We start from the raw sequence: 27,284 nt of genomic DNA on the forward strand, positions 1-27,284 counted from the left end.
CGGGCGCCCCCTGCCGGCCGGCCCGTGCGCGGCGGGGCCCGGCCTGGGCCCGGAGCCGCCCTGGCTCCGCGGGCCGCGGGCAACCCCCGAACCCGCCGGGAGAAATAAACCTTTAACAGCGCCTTTTTAAACCCTCCGGGACAGATAAACCCTCTGACACCTCCTTTTAGTGCAAGCGAGTCAGCTGTTGCTTTATTCTTGCTCAAGAGGGGCGTGTGTGTCTGTGTGGCCGACTAAGTTTTCTGGCCTCCACACAAGATGCTGATACAAAACTTCATCTGTTTGTATTTTTTAGCAAACAAAGAGATTAATGTTCACTGATTCCAAATCACACAATTCGTTCATTAATTAGTATTCTGTCCTCTCTTGGTTATGGATTTCTCACTGTTCCTGCTAACTTGTATTTTTAATCTTCTGGTATCTTTTTTCCCCCCAACAGGGACTTTCCAACACAAATATACTGAGTCTTTGTTATCTTCTTCTTTACCCTCTGGTTCCTGAAAAACAACTTTATAGTCCATAAATTCTTCATTTCTTGTATCCAGTTTCAACAATACATCACTCTCTCCCAGGTCTTTCTCACATTGAGGCATAACCAAGTTAGCTTAGCAAAACTTAAACTTTTCCAAGTTGTATTCCTCCAATACCTGCTCATGCTAAATTTTGCTAAATTTTGGCTAAAAATGATTTAACACCTTGCTTATAATTAATACACTGGTTATGATTAAATAAAACAAATTAATTTAAATTAATTAAAACCATTAATTAAAAGAATAGAAAAGTTTTATAATTTCCAACAGAAGGACAAGGATCTGGTAGAGCATCATAATCTTTTTAATCTCGAATTTTATGCAGGTATTTGCAGCTGCCTCTGCTTGAGCAAGCTCCATGTCTCTGCACGGCTCCCGTCTGCCTCCTGTGAGCAGTGATAATATCACTTCCCTGCTCCCAAGACTGCTGTGAGTAAATGCATTAGAAAATTATTTGGCTGGGCTAGTCTTTCCCTAGTGCTCTAGTATGATTGCTCCTGTAGTTGTGACAGTTGTACAACTGCAGTATTTTATAAAACACCAGGTAGAAGCAGGGTATTCTGCCCCTGCCCTGCTCAGGTAAGACCCCACCTGCAGAGCTGCCCCCAGCTCGGAGGGCCCAGCACAGGAAGGATATGGAGCTGTTGGATGAGTCCAGAGGAGATCACCACAGTGATCAGGAATGGAGCAACTCTGCTATGAGGAAAGGCTGAGAGAATTGGGATTGTTCAGCCTGGAAAAGGGAAGCCTTTGGGGTCACCTGATTCCCTAACCTGAAGGGAGATGACAAGAAAGGTGAAGAGAGATATTTTACAAGAACACGTAGTGACAGGACAAGGCAGAATGGCTTCAAACCCACAGAGAGGATTTTGACACTAGAAAAAAAAATTGTTTACTGTGAGGGTGCTGAGGCCCTGACACAGGATGCCCAGAGTTGTAGGTGCCCCATCCCTGACAATTCTCAATGCCAGGCTGGATGGGACTTGGAGCAACCTGGTCTAGTGCAACCATGGCAGGGGTGTGGAACAAAATGATCTTTAAGGTTCCTTCCAATCCAGGCCATTCTATTATCTCATGATTCCATGATCTGCTGTGACTCTCTTTGTGCACACTGCTGCAGGAATTACACACGCTGGTGTTGATATGCTCAACCATATACCTATACCCAACTCTGAAAGTTGTTTCTGGAACTTCTGCGTTCCCCATTTAGTGGCTGCAATTTAAAAATCCACATTTGTAGTGCACAGTGTGCTGTCAAAGCTGAGATCTGCAGGATCTGAGCAATTTTGTGACAGCTGCAGGATGGCATTTCAGTTTCCACGGAAACTGGCACAAAAATCAAGGTGAAGTGTTGGCTGATTATCTAATAATAAAGCTGAGCATTTAAATATGAAGTTCTTCACCTTCCTTTTGCTGAGAAAACTTCTGTTCGTACAGCACCCAGCAAATGTGATAGAGGCCTCGTGTCTTCAAATTGTGGTCACAGCTTGGGCTGTGTAATCTCCTTTCCAGACATGAAAGACAAAATTTAGCCTTGACACATTCAGTCATGAAGCCTTGTCCTCTGCTTTTAAGATAAAAGGCTGATTTGTCCCCACAATTACTGAACAAACCAACACCATTTTTTATATGACAAATTACAGAGTAACAGAAGTTCTTTTGATTTACTGTGTGTTTTTCTACTGTGCATTTCCAGAACCTTTCTGTGTTCAAATGCATTTCCTTGTAAATAATTCTCATTGCATACACTTTTTATCTGCTCACACTCTTGCTTATCACCTGAATTTAATGGCTCTTTGGCTTTGCACTCACTGGCTCTTGTTTTGAGTCAGTGAGTTTGATAGTTTTGCTGAACATTCCTTTTTTCAGGTCATTGATTTCTAAGGTTAACAAAATGAATCCTCCTACTGATCCTTGCTATGTCCCACTAATCTCATTGCTATATCCTGAACTGCTCAATTACCTCTTGTCTTCAATTTCAGTTGCATTTAACAAACCCACAGATCAGTCTTTTGTGCAGGAAGCAGTTTCATATTGGATTCAAGAACATATTTGTGCGAATATTTGTCATGCTTATATTTCAATTTGCTAAGGATGTTTAAATTTTCTTGGTTAATTTGCTTCTTGACATACCCTTTTAAGAGTACTTTCTCCACAGCTTATTTTTTGCCAGAGACATCTTTCTTTTTAACCTCTATTCTTTTCTGCTCCAGAAGAAGTGTCTTCCAGTATTTGATAGTGTTGACTTTCTACTTTGCAACATTTTATCTTTTCTATCCTCCTGAATCATTTGACTCCTTTGCCATCCTTTCTTCACTCTAGGCAGAGAGTAAAAGCCAATATTCTTCTGAAGGACATTTGCTCAATAGGAAACTGGGGATTTTCTTAGGCCTGTCTTTTGTGCTTCTAAAGCCATGTCCCACTTTTTTTGATGGGGAGTTAATACCTACTTTGCCAGGTTTGGCATGATCAGTTGTATCTTGGCTCAGACATGTTGAGGAGAACAGAAATTCAAAAACCCAAAGCAGCAAAGTTCATGGCCTAACCCCCATGACACCCTTTGGATCACCTGGGTATTAATTCAAAAGGGGGCTAAGCATAAGCCTTATTCCTTCCATATGATCTGTTTCAAACTCAGATGATCCAGTTTCATGTGTCTATAACTGAGTCTGCTCTCACAGATATTGTCTTTGCTAGCAGTACAATATGGAGAAGAAAGGGCTTTTTACACTTTCATTAACATGTCAAGGGGTTGTCTTTAAGTGCATTTCAACAGCAAGGGCCACATGTCTTTCACAAATGTAATAAAAGAAGCCCAAACTAAATTCTGGCTGTAGAAACTCCTGTGCAGTCTGTCCCAAGACTCTGTCACTCTGAACTGCATTTGCATATCAGAAATCTCTTCTTTCCAGTGCCCAAGGACCCTGCAGCCATTTACAAACCCCACTGACATCCCAGAACAAGTCACTGCCTTTGGCAGTGGCTCAGAGGGCTAGGATCTCAGGAATAAACAATGAAACTGAAGCTCTCAGGCACAGTGGCTTCTTTGCTAAAGAGAGGCACATTCTTAGCAGTAACTGAATATGGCTGAAGATAAGAGTTTGATACCAGAGCATTGAGAAAGAATACAAAGGACACCACTCCTGATCAACATGCTTTTTTAGAAATACCATTTGTCTTTGGAAGAAAAGCTGAAAGAAGTTCTGCTTTGGAAGGGACCTTTTGACAAAAACTTGGGTTTATAGGATTTGTTATCTTATATGGTCCTATTCTAATTGAAATGTATCAGGTTAATTAAGGGTCATGCAATTTCTTTCACAGAAGAGCTGAAGCTCTGGGTTCCTCTGAGGAAGCACAGAGGTCGAACATGTGAGATGAGTACCCCAAAAACCTCATGGTAAATCCCCTCACATTCAGAAAATTGCCTTCCAATCATTTGAGAAGCTATGAAAAAACCCAAGCCCACAATACCCACAATACCAATGCTTTAAGCAGAGGTGGGGAGAGTGTGTCACATTTAAAAAAAGAAGTGGACACAAAGGCACTTCTGTTTAAAAGCTTCCAGGGTACTCTGAAATTCCAGCAAAGCCTGGCTGAGCAGGATAGTAGGTGATAGTCTGCAGCAGGCATGGAGTTTATACAACCTTGAACATCGACTAGGAATTTCAATTAAATATGTATTGCTGAACAGCTTTGAGCCACTGGTTGTTGCATTTCTTGGAAGACGACCTTTGATGGCTAATTGGGGAGTAATATGAGATAAAAAAGAAGCATAAATAACCTAAAAAAAAAAAAAAAAGAAAAAAAGGCTACTTATACAGATTAGAGTGATGTTCTATTTTAGAAAGTGGTGGACATGTGGAGGTTTCTGCAGGACCAAAATACTGCTAACAGGTGAGTATGTCACCACCACTGCAGTCTGACAGAAGTCCATTAGCTTAAAAGGGGTCTTTTAAGACAGGAAAAAAGACGACATAATTAGGTAGTCTGGTTCATTGGAAACACCTCCTCTGTTTTCAACCTGGACACATCAGGTCCTTGATAGAAGAAATACACATTCAACAGTATTTTGGGTGACTTCAATTTCCAGTAATATTGTTGTACATAGGAAAGGAGGTATGTTTGTCTTAGGCAATTTTGTCTTTAAAACAGACATCAGAAGAAACAGAAATTACAAGAGGTAGTGAATTTAGCAAATCTGCACATAAAAGAATCATAAGAATAAAATGCTGCATTTACAGCTGTAAATGTACACACCTGTATAAGTTAAAAATATAAAGCTACTTTTACTGTGTTTCTTGTTCTTTTTAAGTTCAGAGAATGAAGTATTCAAGTGCTGGACCTAAAGTGGTGAACCTCATTGCATTGGCAAAACCAAACCATTCATGCAGCACCAGGATTTTGACTTAACCTAAGTGAGAAAGTTAGACAGTGCAACCAAAGTGCAATTGTGTTCTTCACAGTGTGTACATTTTGACTGGCTTGTAAAGTGGATGTAGAAGTTCATGGCTCTCCCAGGCAGCTTCTTTTGATGGTTGAAGTAAACATGATCTGCAACATACTGGGCCACAGCCTGACTTGGAATGATTAGACCGGTGTTCATCAGACAGTGGAGAAAAGTCAAAGTCAGCTACCTGGCAAAGGAACAGCACAAAGATAAGTTCTAGTTCAGTTCCCACTGGCTCAAGTCCAGCAAGAACACATTGGGTTGCAAATGGCACTTGGTCATTTTCACTCAGTCACTAACTTCAAATAGACTTCTGATTTATACCTGCTGTGCACATGGCTTACAGGCAGTGTCTCCAGAGATATATAACTTATATTTTGGCACAGTGTAAAGGGTATTAGGTACTTTCCAAAGTGCCATGAAAGCTACTTTTGATTTAAGAACTCATGCTTATTGCAAACACTTTTTATAGCAAGTGAAAATATATTAGAGATAGAAGGGAGCTGGGGAGATGAAGGCCACGTACAATTTAGGACTGCTTTAGGTAACATACCCCTCCTTTTTATTATCCTGTAACCTCTTGCACTGTCTTCTTTCTTTCCTATAACTACTCTGAGGTATATCCTCTGGAATGGATATTTCAATGCAAGCATCTGCTTGGGAATATTAACAAACTCCCCATTATTATTCTGGTAATTTAGAGTTCTCTGCAACAAGCCAGAAGCATGGCTGTTTCTTCTATTTGCCTTCATTGCTTGGATGTTTTCATGGAACAGATCACACATACCAGGGAAATTCTTCTTCCTGTCTGTTTTTCTGGCGATTAAAGAACCTTTCATATCAGATACCTTTCATGGCTGAAAGCTAGCTAATTACTAGCTCCAAGTGAGAGTAACTGAATACCTCCACAAGATCTTTTTGTTGTGTGTTACTTCGAAAGGATGTGTACAGCACCAGGACCAGCATCACTGAAACCAGAGCAGTGCAGAGCAGGACAAAGAAAGCTGGGTGGATTCCTAGGAAAAAGCACAAAGACACATTCCTGGAATGACACAATACTCCAGAAAGAGGCAACAGTGAGAAGGAAACAAGGAAGAAATTTTAGGAGTATTTTTAGAAAAAAGAAGGAATGTGCATAAGAAGGAATAAACTTTTCAGCCCTGATCACTCCAGGTTTTTCTGGAATCTCAGGAGTGGGAGAGGGGCATGTAAGAGTCTTTCCCTTTATGCCCTTGTTTCTCTTGAAGAGCCTAAAAACCTCCACCTAGTTATGTATGTTAGTATCTCTGTGGTCCCTCAAGAGGATTGGAAGCACTCTCACCTCCACAGCAGCCCAGAGTCTCCAGCACAGAGGATTCAGCCCTGAATGCACACCAGTGCCTTCTGGAGTGAACTGTCTTGTCTGTACACAGCTGGCTCACAGTGACATGGTGTGACCAGTCTGTGTCACAGCCTGGCTGTCCCCTGTCCTCTTCACTTGGCCACCTAACCACTCTCCCAGATGGTTTAGGGACCCAGGCGGGGCATTGACCATGCATGGGGGAGCCAGCTGGGGTCACTGGCAGGGGAGACAGAGACTTGCAATGAAATGGAGGCCTAGAAAACTCTACCCTCAAAAATCCATAACTAAACTAAGCAAAAAGAATTGAGACTGCTTAATTAAGCTGGTGTTACGCATATGTTTTCCTAGTTATCCTCTCTAACTACAAAAGCTGGACTATTTAAACTGAAAAATATTTCATTTAAGTAATACAGTCTTCCCAATGTACTTAGTGTCTTCAAGACACTCTTGGGACTAAGAGTTCAGCAGAACACAAGAAGCTCAGAGCAATTACAGCAGGCACATTATAAATTCTCATTCCCCTTTTTATTCCTCTCCTTTTAGTGATCTACACCACATTCCTGAAACCTCATCTGCAGGCTGGATAGTCCTCGTTCGTCCCTAACCTGTTTGGGACTCTTCGTGCTGCTCAGACTCCCTGGCTCTCACCTGCCGGCCGCACTCGGATCCCGTGGTAGGTCTGCAGCGCTGTCACGCCGTTCTCCACCCTGACACTGAGGCAATACTGTCCCGCGGCCCTGAAGGTGTGGCTGAGGTTGTAGCAGGAGCCACTGATCTCCACCAGATGGCATTTGTCACCTTCAAGTGGAATGCACTCGGATTTTATAAGCCAGCATAATGCTAGTGGTGGGCTGAAACGACAAGAGCAAAAAGGTAAAATAAAAAAAAAAAAGGCGAAAACTTTGCAAAAGTTTCAGAGAAGAGCTTGGTTAAAATAGCAGAATAATTTTGAAATTAATGAAGTTAATTTAAATATAAATAAAGAAATAAGCAACTACACTGCTTGTTTCATAGCATATACCAAATAAAAAAGTTCTTTGTGATGCTTCTATAAAGGCAGGTCTTTCAGCTGAGAACTGAATACCTGCAAGGGTCATCAGGCCACTGTGTGTAGAAAATTCCTTAGTCCTTCTTCAATAAAGATTAAAGGAATATTTTTTCCTCCACTTCCAAGGGAAGGTAGTTTTTTCTTTGTCCTCACACAGAAATCACTCTCTGTACCACTGAAGCACACCAAAGACTGTTCTAATAAAAAAAACCCTGAAAATGAAACTGGAAAGAATATACTATGAGCTCTGCACAAAGGACTAATAACAGAAAAATGTAAGTAAATTTCAAGTATTACAGCAATCCCTTACATTAACAAAAGGGGTTTTATTTGTTAGCAAGCAATTTAGTGCAATCCACTTCATTGCCATGTGGCTTCTCACCACATCTAATTGAAAGCTTTTATTTAACTTTCCAGATCCCTGCTTCAACTGATTCTTCTTGAACTCACCTTATGCACTATGGACTTTGATTCTGACAACAGACAGAGCTTTTCTTTACCCTATTTTATCAGTATTTTGTTTCTTATCTCTTTATGACATTCTTTGCTAAAGAAAACATCTTGTTTATGTGTTTAGCTCATTTTCTAGCTTTGTTTTTGATAATCCATCTCTTTGTCACAACATCTTTATCTTAAACTCCTCTTGCATTAGCCCCTTGCATTAGTCCTGTGACTAGGAGTTCAGCATGCCTACTCTTAGTGATCTCAGGTTTGCCTGTCATAGTTTTTGGCTGTTCACATTTACTGGGATGCCATCTCCAGTTCCAATTCCTGACAATGTGCCTTTCACTTTCTGAATGCAAACGGTGCTGCTTTGTATGTTGGGACTGTTTATGCCTTTGGTAAATATTTGGGTGCTGCTCCCTTCAAAACTCCCATGTGTTCTAATATTGTGACTTGAGAGAGCTTGTGCTAGGATTGAGGTGCTCACAACTCTCCTATTTCTCATTGATACTTGCTGCATGAGGCTTCTATGTCACATTCATCTTGTGGAAACCTGAACTTTGCCAGAATTGCTCCCCAAACCTATTAATCCCCTATGGCAGTCAAGCTTTGCTGCTGTGCAATAGGGTTTGGAATATATTTCAGTGTAATAGCAGAGAAATTGGTGAAGGAGAAAAGTTCAGAAATAAGTTTTCATATGTATTTTCCCCCACTGTTTCTCTGTCTACTTGTCTTTTAACATTTCCTTTACAAAGACTGAAAAAATATAACATTTGCTTTACATAGAAGGAGTCTACTTTTCTGTAAAGATGCAGGGTCTTTCAGGCTCTTAGAGCTCATTGTATTTCAAGTCAGGAAAATGCAATATTCAACAGTAGTTTTTGGGGGGAAGGAGGTAGTTTTGGTTTTTTCAAATAGTTGTTCTGCGGGGTTCAACTGACTATTTTTAGGAAACACTGGGGAAAAACACTTAAAGAGACAATTTTGGGGGGAGAAAGAAGTTGTGTTTGCTACTCACGTGCCATTGATATGAAGGGATAAATTCAAATTTTCCATTACATGAGTCTCCCTGGAGCCCACTATGTTAATACTTTTAACAGCATCTGAGAAGAAAGGAAAAACCAGCATGTCACACTCCACATGTAAACTTGAGTTTTACTGGTTTCCCAGTGAAGGTTTGTTTCCACAGACTTGCAGATTTGAGCTTTGTCAATCACACAAATAATACTGTTTGACACCCCAAAGCGAAACCTATCACTAGAGACGTAGTAAGTTTTCTGACTTTTGTCTGATTGCTTTTTAGTATGTATAATCAGCTTTATTAATTCTTTAAATTTTTAATTCTGTGTTTATTTACTCCTGAAGCTGATCAAATCAATGAGACTTTCCTAATGCTTTAACTAATTTAACTAATGATTTAACTAATTTATTGTTTAGGGATAGCTGGTATAAATTGAACAATCAAATCCACCATAAGTTACCACAAATACTTTATTGTTTGAATTGAATGTGAGGCTTTTACAAAAGACAGTAAAATTGTCTGTAGATTAAAAAGAAACTGAAGATTTTATCTGTTTCCACCCATTTTTCTGCCCTAGAAGAGCGCGAGTCAATTCTGCAAAGGAAACACTTCACTGCATGATGTTGTCCAGTCACTGCATGTGAAACAATGTTGAAGTTGTGTTACCATGTCAAAGCTAGATTGTATCGGTACATTCCGGGCTAGTTCTGCATTGAAAGTGGAAAATGCTTCATAATTACCCAAGAGCTCCAGAGCTGTGGTAAAATCACCAGTTTTCTGCATAATTTCTCTTTCGTGTATGACGCTTCCAATTTGCTCCCATTCAGCCACGACCTTCAGATGCACTGTGCGATTCCCCAGGGAGGAGCAGTTGCAGTAGACAAAGGGTTCCTTGGTAATCTGGTAAACTCTGTGTGCAACAGGAAAAGATTTAGAATCAAAAATGCCTTTTGCCGAGTGCTTGCATACTTCTGGTTTAAAAAGGGACAAGCTCTAATATATTTTCTTTACAGACAATGCTCCAGTGGCTGTGATTCTAATTCTACTTTATGTCCATATAAATGAGGATTTATGTCAGTGGTATTACTTATAGAACTACAATTAGTACAAGATTCTGAGTAAATCCCTCCATTTTTAATTAAAGAAACTAAAGTTAATGCTAAAAGAATTCACAAAATTGAATAGGAATAGTCAGTAAATTATGAAAACAACTTTTATAGCAGGCAGACTAATTTAATTGGGATTTTTCTCTAGATGAACATCTAAATCAGAGCCATCTTGAATACTCATTAAAGCAAACAAAGTAAGCACACCTACCCATCTCCAAAATCCCAGTTGTAGACGAATGATGCTGTCTTGAAGTAATGACTTGGGTCATGAAGAGAGAAAGAAATCCGGGTCACTGTGTCCATGGAGGAACTAGGACCATGTGTGGTAACTCTGCTGTCTTCTATCTGGGCAATGGTGAGGTTCCCTGTGATAAATTCTGAAGAATAAAAAGGGGGAAGTAGAATGATAACATATGTGACAGAAGAATAACAGCACGTATGACAGAGGAATGATAGCATGTTTCCACAGCATGCTCTGTGTGTGTATGAAAGCATTCTTTCAGATGTATTCTGACAGTCTTTCTGTGTCCTAGTCCAAGTAGTTTAGTGTATTTTATGTTTATTACACAGTGATGTTATGTGTGTGAATGAGGCAGTGAAATTAAGATATTTATTTCGGGTAATACAATGGGTCATGATAAAATATCCAGTAGAAGTAAGGGAAATAATCCTGGACTGATTGAGCTCTATATAAACTTTTACTATTGATTTAAAAATAACCGGTATGAATACCAAGCATCTAGATTCAGAATCAGGTCAGTACACATACTCATCATGTTTGGGATTGTGGCTTTAGTTTGCTTTGTAGCGTTTTTTAATGTAGCTTTTTTCCCCTTAGTTTTAGCTGTTTCTACAGAAATTAAGATTTGACTACTGTGAATTACAGATGTGCTATATATTGTGAATACAGAAAGGGGGGAATGTTTTTGTCTATGAGAGGTTCTATGTTGGGCAATGAGTGGCATGGACTGATCTAAAAAAATCTTCTCTAACCTACAAATAGAGAGGTACTATGATGAGACACTTATCAGCTCATTATAAAATTAATGAGCTATTGATTGCCTGTAACAGACTCTTATCCTGTTAACAATTCATTAAATCTGGTTAACAGTTTTCTTGGTGATGCACAAATAATAATTGCAATTACTGTTGGAATGGGGCTGTCAATCCCTGTATCAGAGATTAGGTTAACCATACCAGTATTCCCAGAAAACTGAAATTGCAGTTAGCAACATTTAGAAATGCAGCCATGACTTCACATCCAATTTCAGTACACTCAGACAGAGCTTTAGAAGAAAATGTAACCCTCTGTTGTGCTGATGGCCTAAGATTTGCTGTGTCATGCAACAGGGAGAAGCAGCAGATTGTCACTGCTGATGGTCATCCCACTTTAGATCTAGAAATGCTGGGAGGCAGTAGAAGAAACATTGTTTTTGGAGTCTGGGCACCACTGGCCCATGCTGATGTGTCAACTGCAGCTGCTGAAACATCTGGTTTCTAGTTCAGTGTCTCTAAGTGACAGAAGCAGGAAAACACAGACAGCATCACACTTTCTTCCTGGATATAGAGAGACTAGAGTGTGGCTGTAATGGTACAAATTGCACCATGCAACCCAAACCCACCTTCAGCCACAGGGCTAATCAAATTCTGTTGCCAGAAGCCATATTTACACTGTCTTTTTCCCTGACGCTAGCAAGGGCACATATATCCTGAGTTCCTGGAGAGGTACAGGTTGTAAAGCCATTTTACCTGTAATCTGAAGCACGGTGTTGTTTCTTGCAACCGGCTGACACAGCCAGCAGTTTTTGTGAGTCACCCAGACAGACACAGGGAAAGTGCCAGGAAATTCACCAGTCACATTAATTACAGAATTAAACTGCTGCTCAGATTTCTCTAACAGAATCAGAGGAGCATAAATCCAGTTAAAGTGATACAAGTTTGATGTGGCATTTTCATTCTTCATTCTTAGGCTGGCCTGAACAGTAGCTTGAGCTCCCGTTGTGATGGGGCCATTGTTGGTTATTTCCAGACTATATAACTCTGTGGAAATCAGAAGAAAATGAATAAACCAAACCTTGTTCTATAGAATTTTAAATTTCATTTATTTATTTATACATTTTAACTAGTCAGCTCTAGTTATGTGACTCACAGTGACACTCATCCCAGCAAAGACTTTATCACTGTAATTTTTTACCATTTAAATATCTGGAACAGAAACTGTTGTATGTGTATATGAGTTCAAATAAATAGCAGTAAGCAACATGTCAGACTGGGTCCTAGAAATGTTCATAGTATAAAACAGCTTCAGTCTAGAACATCACAAAAGCTTCGATGAGGTTTTACACCCAGAGCTGGATGCTGGCTGGAGGTTTATTGTCACTAATGATCTAACATGATCACTAGACTTCCAGCTACAGGAAGATGCTCAGCTCTAATCACTGTCTTAAAAAATGTAAACTTTCAAACTCAGGTGAAATTTCATTCACCAGACTCCTTTACCAGCTCTATTGAAAAGTTTCTCTAACTTTCCTCATAAGTAAACACAAAAAAACTCAGTAAAAGCATTTTCTGTGCTATGGTCCACCTTGAATTTCCTTTTCCAGGAAAGGACCAAAAATCCCAAGGCAAATTAAAGTTGTACCATGCTCTAGTGGATGATCAGTTGCAGTCCAGAGGGGCCTGGACAAGTTCAAAAAGTGGGCCCATGGTAACCTCGTGGGGTTGAACAATCTTGAGTGCAAGGTGCTGCATCTGGATTGGGGCAACCCTGCTATTCAGTACAGGCTGGGGGATGAAGGGATAGAGAAGGACTTGGGGGTACTGAGGATGAAAATTTGAACTTGAGCCAACAATGTGCACCCAAGAAAGATACGAGACTGCATAAAAATCAGTCAGCAGGTTGAGGGAGGTGATGTTTCACAATGAGGGTGGTGAAACACTGGTTTACACTGGTTGCCCAGTATAAACATTCAAGGTCAGGTTGGACTGGGCTCTGAGCTGCCTGATCTAGTTGAAGATGTCTCTGCTTATAGCTGGGGGTTGAACTTAGGTGACCTTTAAAGGTCCCTTCCAACCCAAACCGTGCTGTGATTCTTCCAGACATCAAGACATGAGAGGTGCAGGACCCGTGATACTGAACCAGCTCTGCTGCTCTGGATGACTCACCATAATCTTCTCTTATGTTTATTCAAATTACTTATTTCAGATCTTGAAACTACTGAAATAGGCAGTGTTGAGTTTTGTGGAAAAGATGCATTAAATTTTTTTAAAAAATAGTAGTGCAGCAGCATTAAAAAATGTGTATGTGTTAAATAACAAAATCAACCCCCAAGCCTCAAAACAAATGGAGATGCAAAATAGCTATGGATTTGGACAGAGCTGGGAACAGGATCTGGTTGCTTGCCTCCAACATGGAGCATGTTCCCTTATCAGAGCTCTGCCTGCTCTCCTCTCATCAACAGTGCTGGGCAGAGCAGCAGAACTGTGGGATTCTAATGCAGGTGCTTTTCCTTATCCTCCCTTTCAGCAGCCACAAGACTGCTACCAGGGACTTGAATCTTTGACCTTTAGAAACTGCATTTCTCACTCATCCATGACCTCTAATATGAAGGGAGCACTGGGGCCAGCTAACTCCTGTCATGGCTTTTCTGCACCCCTCAGCTTGGGGTGGGATGAAAGGGATGGCATTTGTGCCTGCATTTTATTTTACAGATCACAGGTGCTGAACAATTCTAGAGGCAGAAGAACAGTGAGAAATGAACTGTAACACTACTAGCTGAGAAAGAACTCCACTGTTCCCATTTCACAGCACAACAAATGGCCCTGAGTTCATTTTTTTGAGTTAAAAGAGAAATGCTTGTGATTTGATGAAATCTGGCAGGGGGAGGTTTCATGTCTCTAGAAGATTCAGGCTATGCTCCACTCGGAATTCGAGCAAAAAATAGCTGACTACCTCATGCTTATCTAGCACTTCTCCTTGGAGGTTATCACAGTGCTTTACAAATCAGGACCATACCGGCCCGACAGCTGCAGCAGCTGGAGGTTCAGTGGCTAACCCAAGGTCACCCAGGGACTGACCGGCACAAGAAGACACTCCATCCAGGGATGAATCCCGAATCCAGTTCAGGGATTTCTCCTGCCTTTACGACCCCTCTCTGCAGAATGGAGCTCTGTGAGTCTCACAGCGAAGTGCCTCGTGACCCGCGGGGTCAGAGGAGAAAGCAGAAGCGCAGCTTTTGGGCTGGAAGTGCAAAGCAGATCCCCCGCTGCCCGGGATACCCCACCCTCACTGCAGGCACCAAGATCGCAGCGCCTGAGAATAAAGTCTGGGGTGGTGGGAGCGTGCTTCCATCCCTTGTCACATCTATCAGGCTCGGGCAGGGAACCACCCCCGCTCGTGATGCAGCTCACTCCTAAGGTCTGAGCCCTCGCCCCCGCACCCTGCGCCCCTCGCCCGCTCCCCGGCGGCGATGCCAGCGCAGACCGGCGGCCCCTTACCTGCGGCCGGGGAGCGACCGTGGCCGAGCTGCATCAGCAGCAGCAGGAGCAGCGCGCAGAACAGCCACCGCATGCTGTTCTCGGTGCCGCCGGGACTGGGGCCGGCTCTGGAAGCGGGGCCGGCTCTGGCCGCTCTGGGGCCGCGCTGCCCCCGCGGCGCTGCGGCTCCTGCGCCGCGCCCCCGGGACGCTCCCCCGCGGCAGCGCCCAGCCCGCCTCTCCCGGGGCAGCTCCTGCGGGACCGCGCTGCCAGCGCCACCGGGCTGCAAAGCCTCCGCCGGGGTAAACAAATTGTCAATGAAAACCACAAATGCCTCGCATCTGCCGAGGGAGTGAGGACACCCCGGAGCGTTCGGGAAGGGGTTTGTGCTGCTCTTTGGTTGCGGCAAGCACATATAAAGTATTTCTGCGGTGGCGCGGGGATGCCTCTGCCGGGGGCAGTTCGGCTGCTGTTACCGGTTCCGAAGCGCTCGGAACGGCCTGTAACGGGTGCGCTGCTGGAGAGAAGCGAGAGCAAAACCGCCGGAATGTGGTTTTCTGGTGTTCTTTTTTTGTCGTTTTATTTTGTTATTTCCTGTTTTGTTTTGTATATTTTGGTTTTAATTCGTTTACTTTTATTTGTTTAATTTTCTTAAACTCGGCATTCGAAGCTCTTTCTCACTGCCGGTCGCCCTTCTGTTTCTTGTGGCGGATCAGTGTCGCTGCGCGCTTCGCTTCCGGTGCTGCCGCCGCTCGCCCGGGGCACCGGCGGGGCGGGGTGGGCCCTGCGCTGGCCGCAGACACCGGCCGCGGCCGCCTCTGCCCCGGTAACTCCTCGCTCGCTGTTACCGGCGGCCGCGGCGTCAGCGGAGCCTCCGGGGACGCGGGGACGGACGGGGCTCGGCTCAGGCAGCGGCCGCTGGCAGCGCCGGGGAGAGGCGGCCCCGGCGGGGCGGGCCCGGGCGGGGCCGTGCGGGGGTCGCGGGGCCGGCGAAGGGAGCGGGCGGTGCCGCGGAGCTGCGCGCCCGACTCCGCCCGGGGAGAGGCGCGGGAGGCGGCACCGGGAGGAGGCGGCCGGAACTGAGCTCGGGCGCTTCCGTCGCGCCCATGCGCTGCCGACGGCCTCCGGGAGCAACAAAGGAGGGAGCCGGGGGGCCGCGGCCGGGCGGTCCCGGGGAGCCGCGGGGTGAGGAGCGCGGCGGCGGCGCCCCGGTGGGGCCCGGGCCTGGGCGCGGCGAAGCGGGGCGGGGGGAGGCGGGACCGGCGCGCCGCCGGCAGGAGGGAGCGGCCGGAGCCCCGCCGGAGGCCTGGGGCCGAGCACGACACCGGGAGGGCTGAGGGACGCGGGGGAAGCGGCGCTGCGGCCGCTGACGGTGCCCGTGTTCGCAGGGCGGAGATGGGCTCGGTGTGACGGCGGCCTGGCAGCGGGGAGCGACCCGGGCGAGCAGCGCTGCGGCGGGGAAGGTGAGGGGCGCGGGGTCCCGGGCTGGCTCGGCCGGACCTGGCCGGGAGCAAAACTAACGAGAAACCCCCAGGGGAGGAGGGAGGTCGCTGGTCTCTCAAGCCAGATGTGACTTTAGGCTTCTTTACGAGCGGGACGGGCAGCTTGTGGCGGCAGGACAACTGCGGGCGCCCCTGGGAGTGAGTCCCGCAGGGATGTGTCCCAGGGTAGCTGCAAGTTTGGGATCTGGCTGGGGCGGAAGGCAGAATGACAGGTGTGCGGTGTCGGGAGCATCCCTGAGCCTGGAGCCTGCTGCTTGCTGGGAGACAGGAAACCGGGAAAAACACGTGAATGCTTGTGCTGTGAAGAGCTCAGTAACTCCTTTTATCTGTTAGTGCAGTCCTGTCACAGTGAGTGCTGTACATGCTTGGTGTTGTATTTGTAAGCCTAATTCAATGTTAGAATTGTGGTTTTTTGGGAAAGGTGGTCCTCTTCAATATGTCAGAAGAATGGATGTAGGCGATGTGGATAGCTGCTGTTAACAAGTTATGCAAACTAACAAATACTTCTGTATTCCTTTGTAGGTGTGTTGGTCTTGATTTTATGTATTGAAAAGTGATCCTTCCTTCTCCAAGATGGCATTTGTTTCAGCACAAGGTCCTACGGTGGTGGACCAAACCACTTTGATGAAAAAATACCTTCAGTTTGTGGCTGCTCTGACAGATGTCAATACACGTAAGAAACTTTCTTCTTATTGAAAATTGCAGCTCTTCAGTAATTTGTTTCACAAGCGTTGCAGACTTGTTCAGGCACTTAATAAATGAGACAGTGAAATCTGTCAAATTCACTTCGAAATTTGTGTGAGTTTTGATTTTTCAAGAAGCAAGATGATGAGAAATACTTCCTTGAGCCTAAGTGAGTGAGCTCTGTGTGTGTGTGTGTGTGTGTAGTTATGTGCTGGTTGTTTGAGAGACCTGTGTGTCTTATAATTGGGCAGTGATAGCTAAACTGATAAGATCTGATTGCTTCTTTGATCAATGAGCCTGGTGTTTTCCTTCATGATCTAGTTTTACGCTCACATTTTTTTTCCTGAATTTCCATTTTCAGCTGATGAAACCAAATTGAAAATGATGCAAGAAGTCAGTGAGAATTTTGAGGTAAATAAAAAGATAACAACCCCAAGCAACAAAACCCCACTAATGTTCTGAGGTGGCAGCCTTTTTTGCTTAATGTGTATTAATTGAAGGTCTGATGTTATGCAATTAAAATATTAATAGTAGTATCCTGTGACATAAGATTTATATGGTTACAAGTCATTGATTGTAGGTTTGTATTTAGGAATTAGCCAGGTTGTTAAAGAACTGCGTTTGGACTTAGCTTTCATTGACAAATCTTTATTCATTAAGCATTTAAATAAAAGTGAAGCAAGATATTTTTCTTCTATTTTTTGAATGCTATGAAATGTCTGCATTTAAAGCTTTCTTTTATTTAGTTCAAATGTGTATTGTGCCACTGTGAAACAGAGGCCCTTCTGATTCCTCTGAGTATCCCATGGTGTGGAAGTGAGAGAGTTGTCAGATGCAGAATCTGACATCAGGAGTGGAGATGTCTCCAGTGACATCTTTTGCATGGTGATGGACCATCATTTTAGATGAGCAGCAGAGAAGATGTGAAACACAAGTTAACCCAGCCCTTTGCTAGCAGAAATTATACTTTAGTTGAATACTTAGTTTTTATGTGCGTGTTCTGAAGCTATAGAAACCTAAAAATCATTATTGTGGATTTTTTTATCTGCTCAATCTATTTCTGAAACAATTTATCTGACTAAAAGAATAGTTTTAACTGCTTAGTCTGGTGATCTATTTAGAATTGGAAGACTTAGTTGATTCTCTTTGCTCTTCCCTTCAGTAAGGAAGAACTTGTTCAGTATTTGTTTTGCTAATGTTCTCTTGGAACTCACTTGGTTCTGTAGTGTGTTAGCAGATACTTAGTCACTGAATCTATTCAAAATTCATTGAAAATGTTTAATAGTGGCTTTGAATGTAACTGAGTATAATCTGTGTGATGTCAGTTTTATAACTCCCCATTTTTTGTTCTTAATTAGAATGTGACATCATCCCCTCAATATTCTACATTCCTGGAACACATCATCCCTCGGTTTCTCACCTTTCTACAGGATGGGGAAGTTCAGTTTCTGCAGGAAAAGCCAGCCCAGGTAAACTGTGTGGGGTATCTCCTGTCTTTTTGCTGTGAAGTCCTTGATTAACCTAATGAACTGATTTAATACTTGTTAAAAATAGATCTGTCATTTGGAGTGGAACTGAAATAGTCCTGTTTCTAAATAAGTTACTTATAAACGATGGTAGTCTGGGCTTCTGTGAAAAAGGAGTAAAAGTAGGTGTAACAGAACTGGCTTTCTTACTGAAATACTACACGTTGTTACAAATTACTGACTTTACTGAAGGTTAGGAAAGGCAAAAGTTCAGTCTTTGTCATTAAATACTTAAAACTGCATTCCTTAAAATAAGTCTGATTTTTCAGACAAATTTGTTAAATTTGCCTCATTCACATAGGTGGGTAGTAGGAAGGGCTATGTCTTTGTGTATGAGCCTATGTCTACATAAAATAAAATGGCTTTTTTCCATTTCAACATGCAGTATTATTAAGCTGAAAGAGATGCTGCAGCCAATTGTTGGGTTTTGTAGGCCTTTCAAAAAGTTCTGTTGTATCATTATTTTTCCTTTTTTTTTTTCTTTTATAGCAACTCCGGAAGCTTGTGCTTGAAATAATTCACAGAATACCAACAAATGAACATCTTCGTCTTCATACCAAAAATATCCTGTCTGTGATGTTCAGATTTCTAGAGGTATCTTTTAATTCCTCTTAAAACCATTTGAAATTTTCAGAAATGTTTTCATCTGCTTTCTTCATCTCCAAAATTTGCTGGGGGTAGGATTTTCAGTAGCTGTGCTGCTGGAGCAGGAATGGAAGGACATTGAATTTAAGCTTCACCCATGCCCTCTCTTAGCACCTACAGGTTTTCTGCATGTTCTCTCCTGCCCTTTAGAAACCTGGATTGTACAAATGCGGGGAACTGTTCTCAGGCTGGGCAAGATTTTCTCACAGATAGCTTTTTCTTGGGAGTTTGTTTTGTGTCTTGGAATTCACACCACCATCATTTGAAGGGGTCTCACATGGGGGGTCTCTGAGGGGCAATGGGAACAGGTCTGATGATACAGAGTGGTTGAGATGTCTGGGTTTTATTCCTCCAGGGTGGATTTGATTTCAGCCATACTCTAGGACTGCAGGGTATCCAAGGAAAGGTGTCTTGCTCACACAAATCCATATTAATGGAGCACTTTAGGTTGCTGAGAAGAGTATAATTTTACAGGGTTTTGAAGTACCCAGTGAGTAGTTGAGGAATTCAGCAGTGGGCTCACTAAAAAGTTTTCCTTTTTATTTTCCAGACGGAGAATGAAGAAAATGTACTGATTTGTCTAAGAATAATTATTGAATTGCACAAACAGTTTCGACCAGCAATCACTCAAGAAGTAAGTCATAATTCTCGTTACATGGGATGAAACTTGCTGCCATGCTCTTCAGAATTGCTATTTTGTTCAACTGGATTGATTGATTTGTTTTGCTGTTGTCCTTTTATGCTGCCTGACCTGTTGTAGTAACCATATGATTAATCTCTTTTTCCTTTTTTTAATCTTAAAGTAATTTTTAAAAGAGGATTGCATAATGCTAGCACTCCTGGGGGGAAAAACCAAACTGTTAAAGCTTAGTTGTACTTGGTTTAAATGTTTATGGGTAGTATGATCAGTCTAAGGAATAAAATTCCCATGCAAAGGAAGAGAATTGATTCCCTTTTACTTAGTAAAGGAAAATCCTGAAAAAGGAATGTACTCTGATTGACTTCCTCCTGCCTCCCATCTTCTCTTCTGTGACTCATCAAGGAAAATATGGAAGTTATCATTGTGATTCTCTTGCTTTTTGCCTTGATTTTCTTTTGGGAAGACTTAGTTGTCTCATAATAATTATACCTAGCAATACTGCATTGGAACTATGTAGAGATGATATGTAGATCAGATTCTTTCCAAGTGAAATTTGAATTAATACTGACAGAGCAGAAGGAGGTAGGAGAACACTTTCAGATTATTTTCATTATCATGAAAAATATACTGTACTGGTGAGTAGAGATACAATGTATTTGTATTGTTAATACAAAGATTCTAAAATTGTGTTTTTTAATTGTTCTTTTAAAAAAAATATTTATGGTAACTGACTTCTTCCTTCCTAGATTCATCATTTTTTGGACTTCGTGAAACAGATTTACAAGGAACTTCCAAAAGTAGTGGTAAGCTTCTTATTTCTTAAATTGTTCTTGCTATAGTCAGAAAACTAGTTTTTGTTTCTTAATTTTAACTCTAAAGGATACTGACATATTGCTTTGCATCTAGTGATAGAAAGTAAATATAGTTTTAGTGAATCAGTTTATCAGAACTATGTCTAGAAATGGAGACATTTAGATTTTGATTTGGAAAACCTTCTGTTTCTGGCACATTGTTACTGGTAGGAGAAAATCAAAGTGAGCTGAAGTTCTGGAGCAGGGTGAGGTTGGCTGCAGGTGTCTCCATGTAGCCAAAAGTGTTTTTGAGGGAAGGGTGGGGTCTGATCATCCCTGCCTGATACAGAGTAACTCTTGGGATGTTTTCCTTTAGCTGGAGAACCGCCTTGGCTGGGGGAGCTCTCCTGCTTCTCCATCCAGTGGGAAGGGTTGCAGGGTGTGTGTCTGGCCCAGACAGATGCTGCAGTACAAACATCACGTGCAGAGAGGAGAAAACAGCTCCAGGGGAAAATTATCTGGAGGAGATCTGAGGAGATGGATGGCCTTTCGACTATTACTGGCATTATGATATTTTTCTTCTGCTCTTTGCTTGTAGAATCGGTATTTTGAGAACCCTCAGGTGATTCCAGAGAACACTGTTCCCACTCCTGAAATGGTTGGCATGATTACAACCATTGTGGTGAAAGTGAATCCTGAGCGAGAGGACAGTGAAACGAGGACAGTGAGTGTTCTGCCTGCTCTTAACTGGGGGGGCTGTCTGTAGCACAGGACCACAGATCATTAGGCCAGGCAAAAATAACAGACTCGCTTTTTGCTTGTTTTTCTTATCAAAACTTTTCTGTAGAAGCTGATTGAAACTTTCCAGATATTTTCTATGCAGCTGTAATTACAGGATTTTTATTTAATGTAATACCCAATGCTTTTGTGTTTTTTAAATGTTATTATTATTAAATATAGTGCTACTAAAATGAGCAGTTTCTGTAAAACTGTTTTACATACTCTTTTGAATTAATAATTTTACTGTTTATAAAGCATGTATTCTTTCTTTCAGCATTCAATAATTCCCAGAGGATCTTTATCACTAAAGGTCTTGGCTGAGCTACCTATTATTGTTGTTCTCATGTATCAGGTTAGTACACTTCAGTATTTTGCATGTAAATACTTCATTACTGAATGGCTTGTGTAACTTCTGTTGTCTAACATACTAGTAAAAATGAATGTTATATACTTTTGAAATTAAAATATCATCTAAAAATAAGCTGGTGAGACGTCTTATTTTTTTTATTAGCTCTCCAGTAATTTGACTGCAAATGTGACTTGCAAATTTCTCTAATAATACTTTTTTTTTTAAGCTCTACAAACTGAACATTCATAATGTAGTAGCTGAATTTGTGCCCTTGATTATGAACACTATTATAATACAAGTTTCTGCTCAAGCAAGGTAAGAGCATTTAACAGTATTTTGATGATATTTGAGATAAACTACTTAAACCTGTCATTCAGTATTGCTCAAAATATTTTTTCTTTCTACCTTGTGATTTTCGATTCTAGTCTTACTGCTTTTAATCTCAAAATTAGCAACGATTATTTGACTAAAAATTACCAAGATACTGTAGGTGAAGTTACTGGCATCATATGTCATTGGTAAAGTCCATAGTTTTGCAGTAGGTCCCAGTTTATTATTTGATAATGAATTTTTTTAAAAACAGAGTTTCTGACAAATATCCACATCATCACAGACCGTGATGAAGACCCTGGGATTGTGGACACTTGTTGTTGTTTAATCTTTGCCATACCATCTGTGATAGATTTGTATTCTTCCTAGGTGTAGCTTCCATGAAGCCTTGTGATGTTGCAGGGGTAGGCACTGCTTTTCCTACCTCAGTGATGGATGTTGCTGAAGAGCAGCAAGTGGTTCTGGTCAGGGCAGTGGGAGCAAGGTCTCTGCTTTTCCCTCTCTGCCTGGATGACCTGATTAAGTGGTTGAAGCTTGAGAGAGATAGACAAGTCTTTGGGAGGGAATATTGCTTGGAGAAAAACTGGCCCCAGTTAGGGGAACTGAGCCAAATGTGTACTGCCTTGTACTGGTTTAACTTTCTATAGAAAGGTGCTGCTGGAAATTTGAATGGCAGAGGGCTTGTTGAAAGATTGAGAGATTGAGAGATTGTATTCTTTTAAGAAGCAAGAACTTCTCTACAAGATGATGTAATTTGAAACTTCACTGAATTTTCTGAGTGAAGGTACTAAAGGGGAGGAACAAAATCGTAATCATTGTTTGATTTAATTTCAGACAACATAAACTTTATAACAAGGAGTTGTATGCTGATTTTATTGCTGCTCAGATTAAAACGTTGTCTTTCTTGGCTTACATCATCAGAATTTACCAGGTAGGATGAATTTTTATTACTTTGGTCCTTATTGCATCAGGTTTCTAGTTGCTTTATGTCAGGCAAGTGACCTGCATGACTGCAGTGCAGCAGGGTGTAGGGATGGGAGTATTTGTGTAGAATATCTGAAGGTGGAGCTGTACTTGGTTATCCTTTCAAAAGTATCCTCATGTGAATACAATGTAAAAATATGCCATTTCCCCTCCCTGGGCATTTATGGAATGACTGTTGTATTTAGTTTTAAGATAAGATTTTGGAAGAGAAACTAGTGAATTTTAATGGAGTGCTATCTCACAAATATAACACAAACCTTAAGATTAGAATGTTGTAGTAGTTGTACTCATGTTACTCTTTTTCTGTTGCAGGAATTAGTGGCTAAATATTCTCAGCAAATGGTAAAAGGAATGTTGCAGCTGCTCTCCAATTGTCCAGCTGAAACAGCACACCTCAGGAAAGAACTCCTGATTGCTGCTAAGCACATCCTGACAACAGACCTGAGAAGCCGTATGTAGCACTTCTTTAAAGTGTACCTGTAAACTGGAAAGATTTCTGCTATTTCTGTCAGTTTAAGAGGCATATTACTTATTTTTATTGGACTATCACAAAATGCCAGGCCAAATAGAATTGTTGTGTGCCAGGTTACCCAACTTGACATTTCCAGTAACTCATTAGTTCTATACAAAAAGATTTTCAAATTTATCAATAAGCCAAGCATTTCTTTGTCTTTGCAAATATAATTGGCTTTGACTGGGTGCTGCAGTTTTACTCAAAGGGCAAGTGTCAGTGGAGTAGACGATCACAAGAGATTGCTTGAAAATTTCCTTGTAAATGGCACTCCCCTTTATAAGCTTCAGGAATTAATTTTAGGATAAAATCCCTTTCTAACTTTAGGTTTAAAGTGTTTTAATGCTTAACTATCTTATTTTGATTATTTCCTTTGCTGATTGTTGTGTATGGCTTGTTAATTTTTTCTGGTTTTTAAACTGTAGAATTTATCCCATGCATGGACAAGCTGTTTGATGAATCTATACTGATTGGCTCTGGATACACTGCTCGGGAGACGCTGAGGTATGAGAAAGTTTAGAGTAACGATCTGAGTGCCAGCCAGGGCTGCTTACTTTGAAAATTATTAATGTTTACTGCAGCCTCTGTATAGGGTCCTAAATCTTTGCTTCAGATAACTAATTTTATTAGATTGTTTTATTGGCAGAGCTTCTGCTGCTGTAATGGTGGCTTTTGTTTAACACTTTGATGGCACAGCACGGTAATGTGTGTGTAGGACAAAATAAGAAAAATGGGTGAATGAAGATGATTTTGGTTTTTTGAATTGTGGAGGACAACCGAAACAGAGAAACCAATTCAGTATCTGCCCCATATTTCATGAAACACCCTAAATCTTATGTCTGGTGTAAAATCTGAATGAGATTTAAACTGTTCTGTCAATAAATACTTTAAAACTTACTTGTTTGCAATTGAAAAAGTAAATGGAGAGTATACCTAACTTTCTGTGTCTTCAGTAGTCTAAATTTTAGGTGAGCTTGCTGTCCAAGTTAGTATGTGAACTAGGAGAATTACTTCATTTTGTTTAAGTACCAACATGACAACATGTATTAGATTTAGAAGTATTTGATCTGCTAGATTCTTTACCTGGTGTTTGAAATGAAATGGTTTTTAAAATGTATCAGATTTCATAACTGCTTTTGAAATCATGAATCATTTATGATTGTATGATATTAGAGATTACCAGCACTGCTCAAGATGTGGGTAACACGTGTGTTGATGAAAATACGTGGTGAGGTGTTCTGCTGTGAAGGAAGAAAGATCAGAAAGGCAATACCAGAGTTATGGGATCCATTGATCCATCATTGGTTAGGTTGCACAGGTTAAAATTCTCTTGTGTAACCAAAAAATCTGTGTGAGCTCTGGGTTTGCATATGAAAACAGAAAGCTTACACTGAGAAATTTGGAAGTATCTCTAGGCAGTAATTATTTGCTTAGTCAAATTAAAAACATTTGTAGTTGTGCTCAGTGTGTTTTCCTCATTCCTTGTTTTGGCTGTAGACCCCTTGCATACAGCACCCTGGCAGACCTGGTACATCATGTCAGGCAGCACTTGCCTCTCAATGACCTCTCCCTGGCTGTCCAGCTGTTTGCCAAGAACATTGATGATGAATCCTTGCCAAGCAGTATCCAGACCATGTCTTGCAAACTTCTGCTAAATTTGGTAGACTGTATCCGCTCTAAAAGTGAACAGGAAAATGGAAATGGTAGAGACATCCTTATGAGAATGCTGGAGGTATTGATTCGTTTAAAGCATTTGATAATTGCTTGGATATCCTGTCAATCACATTTTACTTTCTCCTTTCTTTAGAAATGAGAATATGTAGGAACAGCCTGTGTACTGTATTTCACTTCAATGCTTCAGAGAAGGGCTCTTTAAAATGCTCTGCAAGTGTAGTGGAGATGCTTTGTCGACTCAGCTTCATTCAGTTGCTAGTTTCAAAGCAGGAAATTGAATGTCTGTTTTGAGTAGCTTTGTTTCTTTTAAATAATTTTATTCTAAAGTTTAGTTAAAATCTTTTTTTTTCCTTGCATAAGAGTATGCAAGAATTGTATTTTTTAATACCTTCTGGTTATGGGTATGCTTTTTGGTGTGGGTTTTATTTTTAAGCCTTGAAAGAAGATCTTTGCACAAGTCCTTGGCATGGCACTATACAATCTGTACAATTAGAAATAGCTGCTCTTTGAAGACCTAGGGATCCTTTTCAAAGATCTTTATATAGAATTTTTTTTTTCATTTTTGAAAATCAACGATGCAGTAATTGTTTGAAGAAGGCAAACTAGTTTATTGATACACTTGAAAACATTTGCCGTCATTTGAATGACTTAAAAATAGCTGTAAGTTTTATTGATCTTGGTATGCTGATTTGAAATATTAGTACTATCAAATTTAGGATGATTTTTGAAGAAGAAATTTATTTTCTTTGTCTTTCCCCCCACCTCCCTGTTCTTTGATCTGCCTCTCCTCCTTTGCCTTAGGTGTTTGTTCTGAAGTTCCACACCATAGCACGCTACCAGCTGTCCGTCATTTTTAAGAAGTGCAAGCCCCAGTCCGAGCTCGGGGCAGCTGAAGCCGCGTTACCTGGAGTGCCCACAGCAGCAAATGCAGCCCCTGTTCCTGTCCCATCTCCTGCCCCAGCCACTCCCGTGGCCCCTGCACCAGTACCTGTGTTTGAAAAACAAGGGGAGAAAGAAAAGGAAGATAAGCAGACATTTCAGGTCACAGATTGCCGGAGCTTAGTGAAAACTTTGGTCTGTGGGGTCAAGACGATCACGTGGGGCATCACCTCATGCAAAGCTCCTGGTGGTAAAACTGCATATTTAATTGTATTTATCTCTCATAATTCTAGAGAAAAAAAGCCTCTCCAGAATGAAAACAGATAGTATTTTTAATGCTGAACTATCTTATTGTTCTTTCAGAAGCACAGTTCATTCCTAATAAGCAGTTGCAACCCAAGGAAACTCAAATCTATATAAAACTGGTAAAATATGCAATGCAAGCATTAGATATTTATCAGGTATGTAACCTCCCCACATAGCACTTCTATTTATACTGTCACTGTATGTTAGATCTTTTATTAAGGATTTATTTGTCAGCTAAAACACAGATTATGCATATAGTAGATTTTCACTAAATCTTTACTTGGGACCACAACTATTGAAAAATGCTCAACATGAAGAATTCATTTCAAAAGTGAATTTCAACATACTATTTGCAAGCATCAGGTTATTTTCTCAACAGTTGTCTTTGTCTGTTCATGCAGGCAGGTCAGACTGGAAATAATTGTCTTTCATGTAGTGAATTAAATCTTTCCTTGAAAGAGATAGTTTAGCTAACAGTTGGAGCATTCACATCTGTGTTTATCTTCTGTAGTTTCAGAAAGTAATAATGAAATGTAAATGCGTTTGGGTATCAAGTAGTTTACAAATACACTGATAACTCCTACTGCTGTCTTTCTCCATTTCTAACTTCCTGGTTTTAAAATTTGTTCTGGAAACACACAATTTTAGTATTTTTGTCATGGTTGGCTCTTGTGCCCAACTTCTGGTTGTGTGGGGCTTGCATGTAAAACCCATAAAATCTCAGTTACCTTCAAAAGCTATTTTAAGAGTAATGGGGAATAAGCTACTCAAATTTTGTAACCAGTGTATGTGTCTCAATTGCTGTAGGTACAAATAGCAGGAAATGGACAGACATATGTTCGAGTAGCAAACTGTCAGACAGTCAGGATGAAAGAGGAAAAGGAAGTTCTGGAGCATTTTGCTGGTGTGTTCACAATGATGAACCCTTTAACTTTTAAAGAAATCTTTCAAACTACTGTTCCTTATATGGTGGAGAGGATCTCTAAAAACTATGCTCTTCAGGTATGTTATTGTTTGCTTTTTGAATTGATAATGAACAGCATGTAGGAAAGAGCTTATGCTTTGAGGTACATATGGCTAACACAGAATTATAAATAGGAATATTGAAATTAGCATGTGAGATTTGAAGCAGTCTGTATAAAGAGTAGTCTATGAAAATAATTTAAAGATGGGTTTTCAAAAAACATTACCTAAGTGATGCAATACAAACATGAACACTTCAGTTTACAAGATAGGAATGGACTTAATTCTTGAAAAGTACTGAAC

At 41.2% G+C, this 27,284-nt stretch overlaps 2 protein-coding genes and 1 long non-coding RNA gene across 5 annotated transcripts in view; 2 read left to right on the forward strand and 1 right to left on the reverse strand.

Moving 5' to 3' along the window:
- The first annotated feature begins 1 nt into the window (after window position 1).
- Window positions 2-7,485, forward strand: LOC111936044 (uncharacterized). Its single transcript, XR_015277433.1, has 3 exons — window positions 2-179; window positions 856-959; window positions 6,863-7,485. It is a non-coding gene; the product is annotated as an uncharacterized LOC111936044 (long non-coding RNA).
- TMEM130 (transmembrane protein 130) lies at window positions 4,509-14,832 on the reverse strand. The gene is made up of 8 exons (XM_086854799.1): window positions 14,439-14,832; window positions 11,691-11,981; window positions 10,150-10,318; window positions 9,573-9,742; window positions 8,830-8,914; window positions 6,968-7,170; window positions 5,881-5,993; window positions 4,509-5,164 (listed from the first exon to the last, which is right to left on the reverse strand). The coding sequence occupies exons 1-8, from the start codon at window positions 14,830-14,832 to the stop codon at window positions 4,988-4,990; spliced, it is 1,602 nt and encodes a 533-aa protein (XP_086710925.1). The 3' UTR covers window positions 4,509-4,987.
- TRRAP (transformation/transcription domain associated protein) overlaps window positions 14,474-27,284 on the forward strand; it is a 75,309-nt gene continuing 62,498 nt past the window's right edge. For 2 of the 3 annotated variants that reach the window (XM_086854796.1, XM_086854798.1), the window contains exons 1-18: window positions 15,486-15,602; window positions 15,806-15,880; window positions 16,442-16,592; window positions 16,965-17,014; window positions 17,962-18,072; window positions 18,619-18,723; window positions 19,325-19,408; window positions 20,161-20,217; window positions 20,804-20,929; window positions 21,260-21,337; window positions 21,561-21,649; window positions 22,499-22,595; window positions 22,961-23,099; window positions 23,585-23,663; window positions 24,657-24,891; window positions 25,635-25,962; window positions 26,076-26,173; window positions 26,826-27,020. In XM_086854796.1, coding sequence (XP_086710922.1) covers window positions 16,493-16,592; window positions 16,965-17,014; window positions 17,962-18,072; window positions 18,619-18,723; window positions 19,325-19,408; window positions 20,161-20,217; window positions 20,804-20,929; window positions 21,260-21,337; window positions 21,561-21,649; window positions 22,499-22,595; window positions 22,961-23,099; window positions 23,585-23,663; window positions 24,657-24,891; window positions 25,635-25,962; window positions 26,076-26,173; window positions 26,826-27,020 — 1,971 coding nt within the window. In that variant the 5' untranslated portion in view covers window positions 15,486-15,602; window positions 15,806-15,880; window positions 16,442-16,492. Of the gene's footprint in view, window positions 14,927-15,485; window positions 15,603-15,805; window positions 15,881-16,441; window positions 16,593-16,964; window positions 17,015-17,961; window positions 18,073-18,618; window positions 18,724-19,324; window positions 19,409-20,160; window positions 20,218-20,803; window positions 20,930-21,259; window positions 21,338-21,560; window positions 21,650-22,498; window positions 22,596-22,960; window positions 23,100-23,584; window positions 23,664-24,656; window positions 24,892-25,634; window positions 25,963-26,075; window positions 26,174-26,825; window positions 27,021-27,284 lie in introns of those variants that run through there. The other variant, XM_086854795.1, reaches the window with a different exon arrangement.

The sequence above is a fragment of the Cyanistes caeruleus genome, chromosome 17, assembly GCF_971803275.1.
Source record: "Cyanistes caeruleus chromosome 17, bCyaCae1.hap1.1, whole genome shotgun sequence".
Classification (NCBI taxonomy): Eukaryota; Metazoa; Chordata; class Aves; order Passeriformes; family Paridae; genus Cyanistes; species Cyanistes caeruleus.